This window comes from Squalius cephalus, assembly GCF_949319135.1.
Source record: "Squalius cephalus genome assembly, chromosome: 12".
NCBI classification, from domain to species: Eukaryota; Metazoa; Chordata; class Actinopteri; order Cypriniformes; family Leuciscidae; genus Squalius; species Squalius cephalus.
Genome location: NC_137133.1, coordinates 26,789,177 through 26,806,671, shown reverse-complemented (window position 1 = coordinate 26,806,671; position 17,495 = coordinate 26,789,177). Strand labels below are relative to the sequence as shown.

General features: G+C 36.4%; 1 protein-coding gene across 1 annotated transcript; it reads right to left on the bottom strand.

The window, feature by feature from the left end:
- Window positions 1–2,195: 2,195 nt before the first annotated feature.
- On the bottom strand, window positions 2,196–5,558 carry gorab (golgin, rab6-interacting). The gene is made up of 5 exons (XM_079889179.1): window positions 5,338–5,558; window positions 4,843–5,158; window positions 4,307–4,408; window positions 4,063–4,203; window positions 2,196–3,736 (listed from the first exon to the last, which is right to left on the bottom strand). The coding sequence occupies exons 1-5, from the start codon at window positions 5,399–5,401 to the stop codon at window positions 3,358–3,360; spliced, it is 1,002 nt and encodes a 333-aa protein (XP_079745305.1). The 5' UTR covers window positions 5,402–5,558; the 3' UTR covers window positions 2,196–3,357.
- Window positions 5,559–17,495: the final 11,937 nt, after the last annotated feature.

Here is a 17,495-nt window from a genome sequence, read left to right as displayed (position 1 = left end):
AAACTTTAAAAGTTTTTTTTTTTTTCTGTTTCGTGATGGTTTCGAACAAAAAATGTAGAAGTCCCAAAAAAGAACATTTGGACACCTTTGCGCTTGGATCAAATTTCTTGCATCATTTCCTTTTTAATCAAATTCCATTGATTTTAAAATATATTTGACTAATCAAGTTCCATGATTTATCCGCTCATTTGAGATTGAAATAAAACAAACTAGAAAAAAGTGTATTCTCTATTTTCACCATTTACGTTTTAAGATTTTATTCATCTCCATGAGTTTTCCAGGCCTGTAAATCACAATCTCGCCGATATTCCTAGGTTTTCCATGACCGTGGGAACCCTGTAAATAGATGGACAGAATATGAAATGAAAGGCTATTATATTTCGCTCTGAGTGAACTTAATACACACACACACACACACACACACACACACACCAACGGACAAATCATCACTAAAATGTATTTTGTTGGCTAAATGTAGGCCTATTTCTTTGCCTGTTAAGATATAAAAGATTTTATAATTGAAAACATAACTCATGACTCATAGCCTATAGCCTACTGTAGATTGACATAATGGCATTCTGATAAACACAGACTCAACTATCCAGCTTAACGCATGAATTACAAAAGGAGTTAATTGTTTATCGAAATAAAACCCTGAACAAGAACAATACACACAGTTCACGTCTCAGAAAATATAGGCTATATGTATCCACAGAATCGAAACCCCTTGAAAACTGTTCCGTTTGTTTAAAAGTGGCTAATTTACAACAGTTAAAACAGACACAAGATCTTGTTGGACGAAAATAATAATAAAAAGGCAATTTGTTATGTTCATTGTAACCACACTAATTAAAGTAAGAAGTAATTTAAACTCAGGGGATCCAGGGCAAATGTGGCTTTGTTTGGTTTATAGGCCTAAAATGCAGCCCCATCGCATCAATATTGATAAATTATTATTCACACGCATGTTTTGATTTGGCCTGGTTTACGTCTGACTATATCATTACACCAGCACGGAGTAATTATAATATATTTAGGTAAAATATTGTCTTAAAATGTGCTTTATCAATGAACCCACAAAAGAAGTCTGCCTGTTTGGATGGCAAGTTGAGCGACAGGCACTTTTGAATTCCCCTGGCACTATCAGAGCGCGCGCGTGTATGTCTGCGTGCGTTTCCCGCGCAGGATATGAAGCGCGAGCACAGAAGGAAGCACTTAAATTGTAATTAGCGAAATAAAAGCGGACTGAGCTCGCGGTCTTCTAATCAGCACCAGGGGTCAATGGACAGCACTACCGCGCGTGATCGGGTTTAACACGTCAGAATGCTCTCCTAACACGAGGAATTTAGTCGACTAGTTAAAGCACAGTTTTAGAAAGACTTGAAAGAGGCCGTTTTGTAATAAATCAAACATTTACAAATACAGGGTAGAAAAAAGATTTAGGCCTAAATAAACCATTGTAATGTTCGGTGTTAAAAATGTTCAGTTTTTTTTTTTCTCACGAAATTAACGTAGTAAGCACTTTAGTTTTGTTTTACGATTTCTGTTATGATTCTAACTAGCGTTCGTGCCTTATTTTAATCTGCGTTGCCTACAATATTTCCTTAACGATTTTCGGTCGGTTTTGTATGTTAAAGGTTTTTATAATTATAATATAAGATGACGGAATATGATTTTAATTAACATTAAAAAACGAAGATAACTTAGGTAGCCTTTTGATTTTCATTATTCATTATGTTGCGCGAGGGTAATCGTCATTATCAAAACTGGATAACACTGACTTTCCAGAAGGCAGAATGTTTCAGTAAAAGTTGATCTTGTGTGCTTTTTTTTTTCTTTTTTCCCTCGAGTTTCTCGAGTTACTTAGTCTTTTCAACCTGTCCCGGCGGACTGAGGGCACATAAATCAGAAATGCGCTCACAAAATGGGCTTCACGAAAATCTCTTTTCCTGTATTTACTTCCAGGATTTGTCAGTCCTTGTTTTATACAGTTAAACCAGAATAAAAAACAACATAATATTGTATTTCGTATTATGGTGATTGGATCGAATGACCATATTTCATACATTACTGTTAGACATATTAATACCAGTGTTATTAATATTTTTAAGATCTTGGCGTAAAAGTGACAATGTTTTATCAAGATTTTAAATGTGTGGCGGAAGAAAAACAAATAAACGACATAAATTCGTTTATAAAATTTGCAAATATTTAATTAACAGTTTCAACGTTCTTTACAAATAACAAATGCATTACCACTAAACAATGTTCAAAAGACAAGCAAAAATGTAAACTGATTTGGTTTATTTCAAATATGCACCGATGTAAAATAAAACAAACAGGTTACCATTATTAAAATATTTTATTCACCAACGGATAATTAAAATATTGAATTCATAGCATATTTCATACATATTATAATGCACACAAATAGTTAAATGATTGACAAAAATATATATTAAAAACATACATTTAAAATATGTAAAACCTACAGTCAAAAGAATAGTAAAAAAACAACAACATATAGACTGTTAAAGGTCTTTGTGAATAGGTCTGCATGGAGTATCTGAGGTTTATTAGAAAGAGCATAAAAATCTACATAAAACATGTACATTTAGAAAAACAGCTATGGTATTCCACTTCCCACACTTCAATCGTTTTTTCCCACTACAGTACAACATTGTTCTCATCTCTGCCATAAAAAAAACTGCTGTTATTGATTTGTTAACATTCACATAAAGTAATTTTTACGAGACAACTGCCTTATACAGATAAAAGGTCTTACCATTCACTTGTGCAACATCATGTGAAATAAATCACAACTAGAAACTACCACCAGACCATCTGCCACTATTCCATTTTGAATAATGTCAGTTAAGGAACAATCAGTAAAGTTTTCAGTATTTAGTATTTTATAGGGTTTTAAATATGCACAATGTTTTCAAGAGATCAGTCTGTTTTCTTAATGTAAGAAAGATTAAAATGCACAATGACTGACTTTCAGACGAACCACAATAAAAACATTGAATGATGCAGCATTAAGATCAAGTAGCACCTTCAATGAAAACCAAAAACCACTCTCATTTCTGCTCCTATTATTGCATCTGAGCTTAACGGATCATAATCAATATCTGAGCGCCATTATAAAAAGGCATTTTAGTGTTAGTAGTGAGTGATGGAATGAGGTTGTCTTGGCATCTTACAAAAAAAATAAAAAAAATAAATCAACATTTCACTAACAAATGCAGGGTAATTGGTTAGTTCAACAATCTCACAATGAAAAAAAATGTATAAACCTGGTAGCAAGTGTTATGTAAACTGTCATACAGTCACTATTAAATTGATGATGCTTGGAAGCTAGCTTAGCCCATCTGCAGAAACATCTGTTGATTTGCTCTCCTGATTGTCTTGGCTGATCTTTGGTTCTGTAATGGAACAGTCTTTGCTCAGACTTGAGTCATCCACGTCTATGTCTGCTGCGGGACCGTTTTCAGTAACATGTTGGGAGTTGCCCTCCCTCTCTTTGTCCTTTAGATTGGTTTCCTCTGGGCTGGGGACTTCATCGGCATTAAGCTCTAACTGAAGCATCAACTCCTCCAGTTTGCGGGCCTTGCGCAGCTCATTCTGTTGGATGATTGCACACAGGTGCTCCGTCAGCTGCTCTTTCACCTCAGTCTTCCTGTGCAAGTCCATCTTAGCGGAAACATACTCGGCCTCTGCTTTCTCAAAGCGCTTCCTGTCAACGATAGGAGATTGGCAATGACAAGATAGTTGAAAACGTGTCCAGAAATAAACTGAATCACAAGGTTAAAAAAGGCATGTGAATGTTCTGCTTTAAGTAATAATTTGGCTGAATTAATAAAGTAAGGCTACAGAGGGCAGTATTTTCAACCCTGAGCTAACAGACTTTTTTTAATCACTCTTATCATGGAAGTAGTTACTAGAGATTTTTTTTCAGTAATGTGGCAGATTTTGAGGAAGTGGCACACAAACAAACTGATCGTTTGCTACTGTGCACTTGATTTGAAGTACACTTGGAATGGACCAGAAATGAATAATTACCATGCCAGAGAATAATCCATGCTGGACTGCTCTATCAGTTTTCTGAGAACCCCAATGTCATTGGACACCGAATCATCCAGAGCTTGAAGTTCTCTCTGGATCTTCTTCAATTTCACAGCTTCAGCCTGTGTCTGTTTGGACCTGGGAATTAAAAAAAATATATATATATCATCTTTGAATTTTCATGTAAGGTTATCCAAACAGATTGATTTTGATAATGTTTTAAAACAAGATTTCCTCTTACTTTTCAGCAATGGTCTTTGTAAGAAGAGCTTTTCTTTGCTTATTCTTCTCTTCCATTATCCGTTGTTCCCACTGCAACTGCTGGAGGCGGTTCTTCTCTCGGCTGTTATAAGAACATTTTTACAATTCAAGTCATTACAACATAAAATAACACACATATGATCATCCACAATGATTCATACAGATTCAGTCGATGTTATATTAATATAACCAGTAAAAGATTTTTGAGTTATGAATATATAAACGCATTGAAATATATATATAAAAAATTAGAACAGGCTATTTTTATATTGGTTAATATAAAAGTTGACCGTTCCACAAAAAAAAAACACCAAAAAAACATGGCAACGTAAATACATGCATACATAAATACATATTATTGTTACACAGAATACATTTTTCTTCTAATTTTGGTGTGAAATAGGATCCAAACGTGTTCTTGTATAGTAATAACACAACCATATGAAATATAGTACAAAATATCTTTACATATTCATATCTGAGCTTGTGTTTTGCAAAGGAATTAGACTTACTAACAATTCCACTTCCTGTCGGTCCAGCTCCTTGAAGACTGCTGGTGGTACAGACTCCACAGGTGATTCTCGCTCATCAGGTTCTGCCTCATTCTGCGACTCCGGTTTGGACTCATCCTGTGATTTTACAGGAGCAGGATGACTGACGACAGGTGGGTCTGGGGGCTTGGTCAGCTGTTGGTCAGGTGGAAGAGAGTGGCTGCCCTCCTTCTGCTTGACTGTCAGCTGCAGAGCCCTCTCCCGCTGAAGCTGCTGTCTGCTCCGGTTAGTCGGAGCGGGTCTCCGGCCACGACCCAATGTGACCGGCACAGCCTGGTTTACTGAGTAAAGAAGATTAGAGCAGATTTATCAGGATTCACCAAACAATTAAAGTTAGGTACTGCGTTCCAAAAACTAGTGGACTGCCGACTGACATATATGTTTTGATACACGGCACATTTTCTGTATTTAATAAAATAAGTGAAGTGAATCGAGTGAAGTTTTCAACATTTTTACTCACTGAGATCGCCGCTGTGCTGCAATCTTTGTAGTTCTTCCTCTGAAAATCCAGCCCACGCAGCCATTTTTTAGTACCCTATAAATTTACTTGCTTACCGGTTTTATCAAAGACAAATATACGTGGGTTAAAATGTTATTTTTCAACATACACATGCAGAAGTTAACATTACGCTCTCATTTGGCCGCCATGTTTGTGTATACTGACTGACTGCCACGTTCAAGACCCTAGAAAGGCCCCCTTTGCGTGTGCCCTCGGAATTTGCCTGTTTGTTTTTGGAAACGTATATTTATTTTAGTATGATGTTGCGAATAAAAAAAATCAATTATTTTATATTTGTAACTTTTGTATTATGTATTATTTTATAATTACAGGAAATAGATTAAGGTGGCTTACATTTACAATTTCTTCAGGCACATATCAAAATAAACCTGTTCCTTCCGTGTGCTTAATTGTAATGTAAATAAGCCCTGCATTCGATTGTATCTAATTATTTAAAGAAAAAAAAAAAAAAAAAATGCGTACAAAAATATATGTATGCAGTATTCAGAAACAATAAGCAAACAAAAAGATTTTCTGGTCTGCTGAGATCCAGAAGTGTGGAGCTAATGAATGCTTTTCTATTCCATGAGTTGGTGGAGAACTGTAAGCTAAGTGGCTCTACTGATTTCAAGTTGTTGCAAAAAGTTTACAGCAATTGAAAAAATAATTAGTCTAACAAGTCAATGTCAGCACTGTAAAATATCAAGACCGCATAAAATGGATAACATAAAAAGGGGCCAGTATTAATAATTATGACATTAACTTGACTACTTTAAAAACCTTTTTTTTTTTGTCTGACTTTATTGTATGTAAAATAATGTGAATTAATGCTTGTATATTATTTCATAGTAAACAGTGACATGGTTTGTTATAAGTTTTAAATAGAATAACAGCATTAATCAGAATCAGAATCAGAATCAGAAAGAGCTTTATTGCCAAGTGTGCTTGCACCCACAAGGAATTTTTCTTGGTACTGAAGCTTCCAGTGCACATATACAAATACAAATACAACAAGAAACATAGTAATACAAATTCTAAGAATAAAAATATATAAAAAATAAATAAAAATAGTATAAAAGTAAAAAAGTAGGGTCACAGTTGGGTTTAGTCCGAATAAACATTTACAGATTATGAACATATTTACAGTATTTTGAGTAGTATGAATAATATAAATATAAATATCACCTGAGTTAGAGAATATTGCACTAGACAGTGGGAGTATTGCACTTACAGGCATATTCCTTGGGGGCATGTTAAGTGTTCAGAAGGGAAATGGCCTGTGGAAAGAAACTGTTCCTGTGCCTGGATGTTCTTGTGGCCAGTGATCTGTGTCGCCGTCCTGACGGTAACAGTTCAAACAGGTGGTGTCCAGGGTGAGTGGAGTCTGTGATGATTTTACCTGCTCTCTTCCTCACTCTGGAAGAGTACAGGTCCTGGAGGGTTGGCAGGGGGGCACCAATAATCCTCTCTGCAGTCCGGACTGTCCGTTGTAGTCTCCTGATGTCCGATTTGGAAGCTGAACCAAACCAGACAGTGATGGAAGTGCTTAAAACAGACTCAATGATGGCTGAGTAGAACTGGATCAGCAGCTCCTGTGGCAGATTGAACTTCTTCAGCTGGCGAAGGAAGTACAGTCTCTGCTGGGCCTTTTTCACAATGGAGTCAATGTGATTTGCCCACTTCAGGTCCTGAGAGATGGTAGAGCCCAGGAACCTGAATGACTCCACTGCTTCCACAGTGCTGTTCATGATGGTGAGTGGGGGGAGTCCTGGGGTGTTTCTCCTGAAGTCCACGATCATCTCCACTGTTTTGAGCGTGTTCAGCTCAAGGTTGTTATAACTGCACCAGACAGCCAACTGTTCAACCCCCAGTCTGTAAGCAGACTCGTCACCATTTTGGATGAGACCGATGACAGTGGTGTCGTCTGCAAATTTCAGGAGCTTGACAGAGGGGTCTTTAGAAGTGCAGTCATTAGTGTACAGGGAGAAGAGCAGAGGGGAGAGAACGCACCCTTGGGGGGCGCCAGTGCTGATGGTGAGGGTCCTGGATGTGAGTTTCCCCAGTCTCACTAGCTGCTGCCGGTCCGTCAGGAAGCTGGAGATCCACTGACAGATTGAGGATGGCATGGAGAGCTGAGTCAGTTTGGCTGTGAGAAGATCAGGGATGATGGTATTGAAGGCCGAACTGAAGTCCACGAATAAGATCCGTGCATAAGTCCCAGGTCTGTCAAGATGTTGCAGGATATAGTGCAGTCCCATGTTGACTGCATCATCCACAGACCTGTTTGCTCTGTAAGCAAACTGAAAGGGATCCAGCAGGGGTCCAGTGATGTCCTTCAGATAGGCCAACACCAGTCTTTCAAACGACTTCATGACCACAGACGTGAGAGCGACAGGTCTGTAGTCATTAAGTCCAGTGATTTTAGTTTTTTTGGGAACCGGAATGATAGTGGAGCGTTTGAAGCAGCAAGGAACTTCACACTGCTCCAATGATCTGTTGAAGATCTGTGTGAAGACTGGGGCCAGTTGGTCAGCGCAGGCTTTTAGACAAGCAGATGAGATGCCGTCTGGGCCTGAAGCTTTCCTAGTCTTCTGTTTTTTGAAGACTCTGCTCACGTCCTCCACGCAGACCTTAAGCTCAGGTTGGATGGCAGAAGGGGGGAGGAGAGGGGTTGCAGGAGGTGATGGTGGATGTGTGAAGTGCACATCAGAGCGGGTGTGAGGTGTGAGTCTGGGCTTCTCAAACCTGCAATAGAATGCATTGAGAGTGTCAGCCAGTTGTTGATTCTCCACAGATGGGGGGGATGGTGATTTGTAGTTGGTGATGTTCCTCAGGCCTCTCCAGACTGATGCCGGGTCGTTGGCTGAAAACTGGTTTTTCAGCTTTTCAGAGTAGCTTTTTTTAGCAACTCTGATCTCCTTTGTCAGTCTGTTTCTGGCCTGGTTATACAAGATTTTATCCCCACTTCTGTAAGCATCTTCTTTGGCATGACGAAGCTGTTTGAGTTTCCCAGTAAACCATGGTTTATCATTAGTGAATGATAAGAATGTCCTGGTAGGAATGCATGTATCCTCACAGAAACTGATATATGATGTTACAGTATCTGTGAGCTCATCCAGATCGGTGGCTGCAGCTTCAAAAACAGAGGGGTTAAAGTCACCATGAAACCAAAATTCTTCTTTTTAATGGAATTGCAGTACTTAATGATTTATCTGTACACATTTTATTTTAATTCATGTGCCCTCATAATCTTTAATTAAAATAACTTCCCCTCCCTCTTTTTTTTTTTATTTTTTTATTTTTTACTTCCCCTCCCTCTTGCAGTGACTTCTCTTCTCTGATGATGTGTTTACTGGCTTGAGGGCGGGGCAACCTGTCACTCACATGACATGACATCACAGTAATAGCAAACCACAACCATCCAATAAATATTCAATGGACAAAAATCAAATCCAGCCCTACACTTTCTCTAATATACGTCACAATAGGGAAGGAAAGACTATCACAACTTTAGAGGCTATATGCTTATGCATAGGCCAATGGATTAAACAAGTTAAACTGTATTGTTTTGTATAACTATTTCATAAAAAGTGTTTAAATATTGTACGAAAAGTGTTTGGTTTTTAGTAGTCCTCCAGGAAAGCTATACATCAGACTATTGGAGTCAACGGCTAATTTTGTTTATCCTCCTCTTCTTGCTCCAATTACCCTCTTCACATTCACTGAGCCATCCTGCACTCCTAGTGGTAGAGAGGTCAGAGGTTAATGAAAGAGCATGCTTGGTGATAAAAAGCATGAAATCCACAGAGAAAAGGAAATGTCAAACAGTTGTATTGAGTTTCACTTTTGCTTTATTGCCAGAAGCACCCATGATTGTGGCAGGAGTAAGCGCTCTGTGTGGGGCGATGGGAGGCCCTGTAATTTGTTTGGATCAACTGCTTATCTGTGTGATCTGGCATGTGCTGCCAAATTAGTACGAGTTAACTCACGTCTGATACTTTTGCTGCAACACTGATGTCTGATTTCCCATTATTACCATTAGCAACAGTGAGACATTCTGGGTATGACCTCCATTTGTGGTGGATGGTTTGGTTGCCTACAAGTGTGTTGAGCTGCCAGTGTTGGCAAGTAGAAGCACTTGGTGGTCAAACACTGTCACGTGTAATTAAAAAAATTATATTATAGTCACTGAAAGATACACAGTAATTCATTTCGATTTAGAGGGTTTCCCAATTGGACAGGAAAAAACAAGACAACTCTGGCCACAGTGCATAAATGAATGAATGGATAAATAATCATTTTCATTATTCAGAAAATATCTCTTTTTTTATTATTTTAATATTATCAAACACAGCATATGAAGTGTTATAATACGATATATACACATCGTGTTCTCCAGAACGATTTGAGAGACTGATAAATTCATACAGAAAATGATTACTTAATGACACGTTATTGCTGCTAAAAATTATACTTAGTTTGTCACACATTTTTGCTTTATTTTTGTTAAATAAATAATGACACAACATGTCACGTGTTGTTGGTCATCTGAGGTTGCCAAGGACCAGATGTTTTTTTTGTATTATGTCTTGATGCATAAAAGTATAGAATTCAAAAGGGTGTACTTACTTTTTCACGGGCATAATATACGGAATTGTCTATATTAGTAGTAGGGTAGGATTTTTAGAGGGTTTCCAAACTGCAAAACAAGGCAACTCTGGTCACTGAATGAATTAATGAATATACTGTATTTATATTTTAAATAAATTTAAATGTAATCAGTTTTCACAGATGTACATCTGTGTCTGATTTAATGTGGAACCTGCGAAACTTTTGAAAATGCACTCTTTTGAGTCTTTTTTCTATACAATATGTCAATATGTCAAACATGACACCATCTAAATGCTTCACATATATTTTTAAATGTCTCTTAGAGTGATTCTTCACAAATAGTCTATCACCCATTAATTCATTTAAATTGGCAGCCATCTTTGACAGATTCAATGCGTTTGGCCCATTGCCATTACATAACACTTCATCCAGACAGAAAACCATAAATAAAGACTTGCAGCTAACGGTCACCTTAATTCTCTCTAGTCTCTCTCTTTTTCTCTTCTGCTCTCTCTGAGCTTTTTTTTTTTTTTTTTTATCTAGGTCTGTATGTCAACGCGCAGAGGACAAATATGCCTCTGCCCCCCCCCCCAACCATTCCTCAACTGTATTTAGTTAAAATGTCAAGCACTGTTAATTGCCCTACACAGGGCAACCAAACAATCACTATCACTTTACAGCAGCTTTTTAAAGGCAGACTCACATCTTTGATCCATCTGGAATTATTTGTGCACTTTAAAGGAGAAACACCTCAGGAAAGGATAAATGTAGACTTTGAGAAGACAGACTGATGCGTGGGCTCCATATGGCAGGGCGAGTGAACGTGAGCTTGTTTTAAATTAAGATGGAAGAGTCTTTGGCACAGACCTGACCATATTCCTAGTTACAAGAAAAGCCTGTGAGGAACGTCCACCGTGACCCAAAAAACAAGGAGCCTGAATTTGTAGTTCATTAGTTCATATGTTTAAACTTCAGAGAGAGAATGGCAATGTTAGATTGTGTGCCATTGGCAGAATAAACTTGCACTTTATTGTTCAGATGTGTTGAGTGAAACTGTAGAGTCAAAACACTCTGAATGAATGAATTCAGAATATGTTTTTATGAGATACAACCTAGTCCTCTCCATTAATAAAAGCACGTTTATTGCAGGATTGAAATAACATAAGAATCTTGGCATGAGTAATATTAACCATGAATGTCCTAAATGGAGTAATTTGTGCAAGTAACATCACCCAACACCTTGGTAACAAGTTCAGCTTGGCTATCTAAAATTAGACAGATAAAGTTTCTTTTAGATATAATATAGGTACATATGAATCATATGGAATGATTTGAAAGAGAGAGAGAAAAAATATTGAAAGATTCATTTTGTGTTAAAACATAAAATAGCTTTCTTTTGGCTGAGAAAGATAAAAAAAGGAGGATTTGGGTCTCCATTCTATTAGAAAACCAGATGAATCACATAAAATTGAACGTTTTAAACCCATGTGAATAAAACAAAAAAATTGCAATGAAAATGAATACAGCTTTATCTTCTTAGAGTTACTTAAAGTTAATATTTTACAATGATGGTATGACTACATAACAAAAAGTCATGTGAACAGCTGTCTTCATTTTTTATGCACTTGCAAACCTTTATTTTTTTTATTCTTTTTTTTACACTGCTCTTTTTCACGTTACCTTACATAATTTACCCCTACCGGCATGATATATTTAACAAAACTGTGGCTGTACAGTCCAATATGAAGAGATATTTATTTTGTGAGCCAGATAAATTCACACATTAGATAAAGTTTGACATTTCAAACCATGTAAGGGAAACAGGAAGTTTTGCTCTATTGCTTGTGTGTCTTGGGAAGATAGAACAGATCAGTATAGGCAATTAAGTAGGAATCAGCGCAGGAACAGCAAGTGCACATTGTGGCCTCGCTTTGACTTTTAGCCATCAATAAAAATGCACTTCCCTTAATCAGTCAGGGAACGGGTCAAAAAGACAAACAGCCAATTGATGGTTGACCTCAAGGAAGGTTGAGGTCAATATGGGGATGATTAGGGGTCAAAGCTGTCAAAGCAGGCGGATGTAATGGGCTCAAATCCCACGTTTTGACTCTCCCACATTTGTGTCCGTCACAGAGCGGTTCTCTCTGTTTACGCTGCGAGACAGAGTTTCAGTTTCCAGTCGTTTCCATCTGTAAAGGGTTTAGGGGACCAGAGGCGGATCTGTGTGATGTCCTGCGATGATTTAAAAGGACAGAAATTACCATGTGATCATTCCCTGAATATTTTGGTCCCAATTTATATTAGTTGTCTTTAACTGTACAATGCACTTTTTGTATACATGATTTGACATTAAAAATACCTGCATATAATTACATATGTAATTAATTTCTGTAATGACATCTATAATTACACTGTTGACCCGTCCCTTACACCTTAACACACCTTTAAACCTACCTATACCACCAAACCTGTCCCTAACCTTCCCTGTATCCCATCTCAATAGCAGCATAGCAAGAGTTTTGCAAGTATTGATGACACCTAATACAAAGTGTGACCATTTTTTTAGGTCAAGTAAATATTGATTAACTGGTATTTTTGTAGGAAAATGTTGAACCAATGAACAATGTGGGTTGGATTAAAGCTGTTTTTTTTTTTCAAAATAGTCTTACACTGGAAGTTTTGAAGTTGTATTTCATTCTCCTTAGCATGCACTGAATTAACAGTGATTGCATTATTTGATTATTAATTGGTTTTTTTTTTTGTCATGTTAAAGGTACACTATGAGACTTTTTCTTTTTTTCTCTCCATTTTTTAAACAGTGCTCTCTTTTCACGTTCCCTATATTTAGCCCTACTGGCATGATGTGGCATTGATTGACATATTTAACTTATAACCTGTGAGTTAAGTTACTAGAGGTCACCAGAACAAGAACATTTTGGCACATTTCCTGAATAGTGTCACCTGAAGCTATAACTCCACCTATATTTGTGCCAAAAGCACTTGAATTTGCAGCTTTGCTCTGACCAGTCCAGGCTCTGATCCAGGACTTCTCTGCAAGTTTCCTGTTTAGCCACCCTCAGCACATCTGGCAGAAACCTCAGACATACAGCAAAACAAATTTCAAGATGAAACAAGGGTATGTAAGACAATAAAGACAGTTCCACAGAAATGCTCTCTACGCAGAAATCGGTAAATAGTTGAGAAAGACATGATTTTTTTATCGAGAAAAGTATATATTAGTTTAACATAAACTAGTTCAAATGAAACTAGCCCCTCCATTGTATTTATGTTCAAATCTTGCTGTCTTTATAAAGATTTGTTCACCCTATAATGAAAATTCTGTCATCATTTACTTACCTTCAACCCTGTATAATGTAATTGTATGGAATACAAAAGAGGATATGGATGATAACTGCAAGATGGAGAATTCACACACTCATTCATTCACACACAAGAGTGACTGAATAACCTGAGAAAATAAACCATTTATGGTACATTATCAGTCTCAAGATTCTACACAACGGATGATTTGAATAGTTAATGAAAGACATTCTAATGTGATCATTTAAGTATTTTACAGTGAAGTCTGACATTGTTTAACGTTAAACATAATATGCTGTATGAATCACGAGTCATTTACTGTTTGCTGAGATCTTGTTGGTAGGAATGAGAATTGCAAGGAATTTAATGATTCTGGTTCCTTAACTTTGAATGTAAAGATATTTACTTAGGCTACTTCACTGATTTCTCATGAACCGTAAGTTCAACATAACACAGTATCAATTATTGGTTCATGGAGCCGGATATGACATTATTGACTTGCAGACAGTTTAGTATGTGAGTCAGATTATCTTTATTCATTAGTGATGCACAAAAAAAAAAAAAAAAAAAAAAAACACTTCAACACTTGACCCATTGATACTAACACTTAGAATTTTATTTATAATAAAAAAAAAAAAAACTTGCTACGTGTGCTGGACTAACTGGGAAAGCACTTGCCCTATTGTTGGTTTGATTGCTTCTAATGCTCTCCTCATTTGTAAGTCGCTTTGGATAAATGATTAAATGTAAACGTACAGTACCAGTCAAAAGTTTGGAAACATTACTATTTTTAATGCTTTTGAAAGAAGTCTCTTATAGTTAAAAACAAAAAACAAACAAAAAAAACAGTAATATTATGAAATATTATTACAATTTAAAATAATGGTTCTCTTTTTTAATATATTTTAAAATGTAATTTATTTTTGTGATGCAAAGCTGAATTTTCATCAGCAAGTACTCCAGTCTTTGGTGTCTTATGATCCTTCAGAAATCATTCTAATATGATAATTTGATACTCAGTTATTATCAATGATGGAAACAGTTGTGCTGTTTAATATATTTTTTTGGAATACTTTTTTCAGGATTCATTGATGAGTAAAACGTTAACAGCATTTATTCATAAAAACAGCATTTATTCAAAATAAAAAAATTTCTAACAATATAAATCGTTACCCTCACCTTTTATCAATTTAACGCATCCTTGTTGAATTAAAGTACTAATTTCTTTTAAAAAAAAGAAGTTATTGTTCCCAAACTTTTGAACGGTAGTGTATATTGTTACAAAAGATTTCTATTCTAAATAAATACAGTTCTTTTTAACTTTTTATTCATCAAATAATCCTGAAAAAAGTATCTCAGGTTATAAAAAAATATTAAGCAGCACAACTGTTTCCAACACTGATCATAAATCAGCATATTAGAATGATTTCTGAAGGATCATAAGACACCAAAGACTGGAGTACTTGCTGATGAAAATTCAGCTTTGCATCACAAAAATAAATGACATTTTAAAGTATATTAAAAAAGAGAACCATTATTTTAAATTGTAATAATATTTCATAATATTACTGTTTTTTTTTTTTTTTTTTAACTGCAGGCTTGATGAGCATAAGAGACTTCTTTCAAAAACATTAAAAATAGTAGTGTTTCCAAACTTTTGACTGGTACTGTACATTTAAAAACAACTGGCTCAAAAGAGTCTTTGCTTGGGAATCAGACTTCACTGGTCGCACTGAATAGTTGTGTCCCAAAATGACAAACTATGCACTTATACTGAGTACTATGTACTCAACCAACTGGTGTTTTGTCATCCAGCATCGGAGTCTGATAGCTCTTCCCCCTCCAATATGTAATTAAAGCTGCAACAGTTGAGTACTGAAATTGGGATGTACCTTAAGTTTTTGATTCACTAAAAAGAACCATATAAGAGTCATTAGCTCGGGAATTGGACTTCACTGGTTGTGCTGTACGTTTTGCTCAGCAGGAAACTCTTTCTGAGTATTTTGTTATACAGTGTTTCGAAAAATGCATGTGCGGAAACGAACCACATGAAATTCGCTTGGTTTCTCACATTTCTCCAAAAAAAGAGATTTAGTTTTCAGCACTATTCGCTTTTTGAGCAAAATATTTGAAACACTTAAACAACAACTAGTTCTTGCATTTGCTCTCTTTCTCTCCCAGTGCTTTTCTAAAAGCTCATTAATGAACATCTGGTCATAATTGTTTTGAAGTGTACCCATCAGCAAGATGGAATTGGCCCACCCTGAGCCCCCATCAGCAGCCACTCTGTGCCCGCAACCCACTCAGCCCACCTCAAGATGCACTCAACACCAGCCGCAAGGCCTAGAATAGTTTATATGGGATTTGTAATGTATTTACTACAGGAGAAACTGGCACAGTCGCAGCCACCTTCTTCAATACAAGCATGCCACTGTTGTGCGCACCCCACCCAATAGCAGCCCCCCTAATGTGAAGAACAGTTACTGTAATGCATTTGTTCTGTTGTTATATTAAACACAAATGCACACACACACACATGCGGCTGGGTGATTTACTGCCTCTATCTACTTTATGAATGTAATTAAACGTTTACAGTTATTTTGCGTTGGAGGAAAGTGCTGCCTGTGTGTTTTGTGGAAGGTTTACAGCAGCGTGAGATGTTGTTGAGTTTTAACAAGAGGCCACAGGCTTTCTTTGATGTGTCAGCTTGTCCATCGCAAGACAACAGTGTTGATTATGGGTTTGCTTTTCTTTTTTTTCTTTTTAAAAAAAAAATCATCTAAAATCATTTAATTATCCTCAGTCAAGTTGGCTTCATTTGGAAGCAAACAAAACCATAACAGCTGTAATAAAACACTTGTTTGGTTTAACCTTCAGCATGGCAAATGAGCGAAACAACAGCTGTGTATGCAGTTTCAAGGCTTACATGTGTGTATGTTAACAGGTTTTCCCCTGTCGATGATACTTAGATGTAGTTTACGTTTAAGACTAATATGTTTGACTTAGGACAGAACTGAAGACAGTCCAGACTAAATCGAAACAGGTTAGCAAATGTTAGCTGTGCTTTATTTCTAGTGGCATGGAATGTAATGCTGAATAATATGAGTAATGGCTAATATTTCCCAGAACGCAATGCACAACGTTTTTATATTGTCAGACAGAGTGGGTTATATGTGGTCATTTTTACATGACATCTGATGTTTTCTCTTTTTTTTATTAACTTCCAAAATGAGTATCCAACACAGTGTTATTTTCATATCATTATTATTGATAATATTTAGAATTAGAAATAAGAATTAGATTTAATTTTTATATTTTCAGTTTTTCTTTCATTTTAGTAATTTTAGTAATTTAGTAAAGTTTTGGTCATTTTAATAATTTAGTCAATTTTAGTAATTTTGGTGTGTGTTTTTGTCATTTTATTAGTGTTGGTTTTCATGTCCATATAGTTTTTTTTTTTATACATTTTTATTTATTTGTTTTAGGGTACGCTTACATGACAATAATGTACTAAATAATGTACTGGCAAATGAAAAACAGAAATGATCACCATTCACATCTGCGAAAACAACTAAAAAACGCTGTATTATAGGCTACGTGCCAGGCCAGTAGTTGGCAATATAACTTTGTAAAGAAACACTATGTTTCCATAGACAGAAAATGTAATATGCTTGCGCATGATGTCACCATTTTCACAAATTTGCATTTTTGTAGTTTACACAGAGACGATAACCATAGATATACAGTATATACGTAGAAGCCACACTCGACCGCTCCAGACACGCCGGTGTGCCCGCCATCTTGGAATGGTCAGCATGTTGACACTCAAGGTTTTTGCACTCTCGTCCGAATTTTTTGCACGTTAAAAAATAAATACGACCTCACGTTGTGTCAATCACATTTACACACTGTCTCCAAAACTTTCGTCCATCATAAATAAATTCGGATCGGGTAAAATTTTCTGCATTTTCCGCATCTGTAGCAAGCATTTTGAGAGGTGTTTCGACAATTCAGAGCCACCAAATGACGAAAGCGGAAAAACTAAAATTTCGGACCTCAAGAATGAATGATGCCACAATATTGCTGCGCCGCTTCTGGTTGTGAAACCGGTGAGATATAGATTTACTTTTACCATGGTAACCTTTTTAGTGTCGTGTTAGTTGACGCATTCGTCTTCTTGTATTATG

Excerpts from the sequence above, each read along its gene's own strand:
- gorab (XM_079889179.1), bottom strand. The coding sequence starts at position 5,401 with ATGGCTGCGTGGGCTGGATTTTCAGAGGAAGAACTACAAAGATTGCAG. Across the intron at positions 5,159-5,337 it reads GCAGCACAGCGGCGATCTCA|TAAACCAGGCTGTGCCGGTC; the intron begins GTGAGTAAAAAT and ends TTCTTTACTCAG. Across the intron at positions 3,737-4,062 it reads ATGGATTATTCTCTGGCATG|GAAGCGCTTTGAGAAAGCAG; the intron begins GTAATTATTCAT and ends TATCGTTGACAG.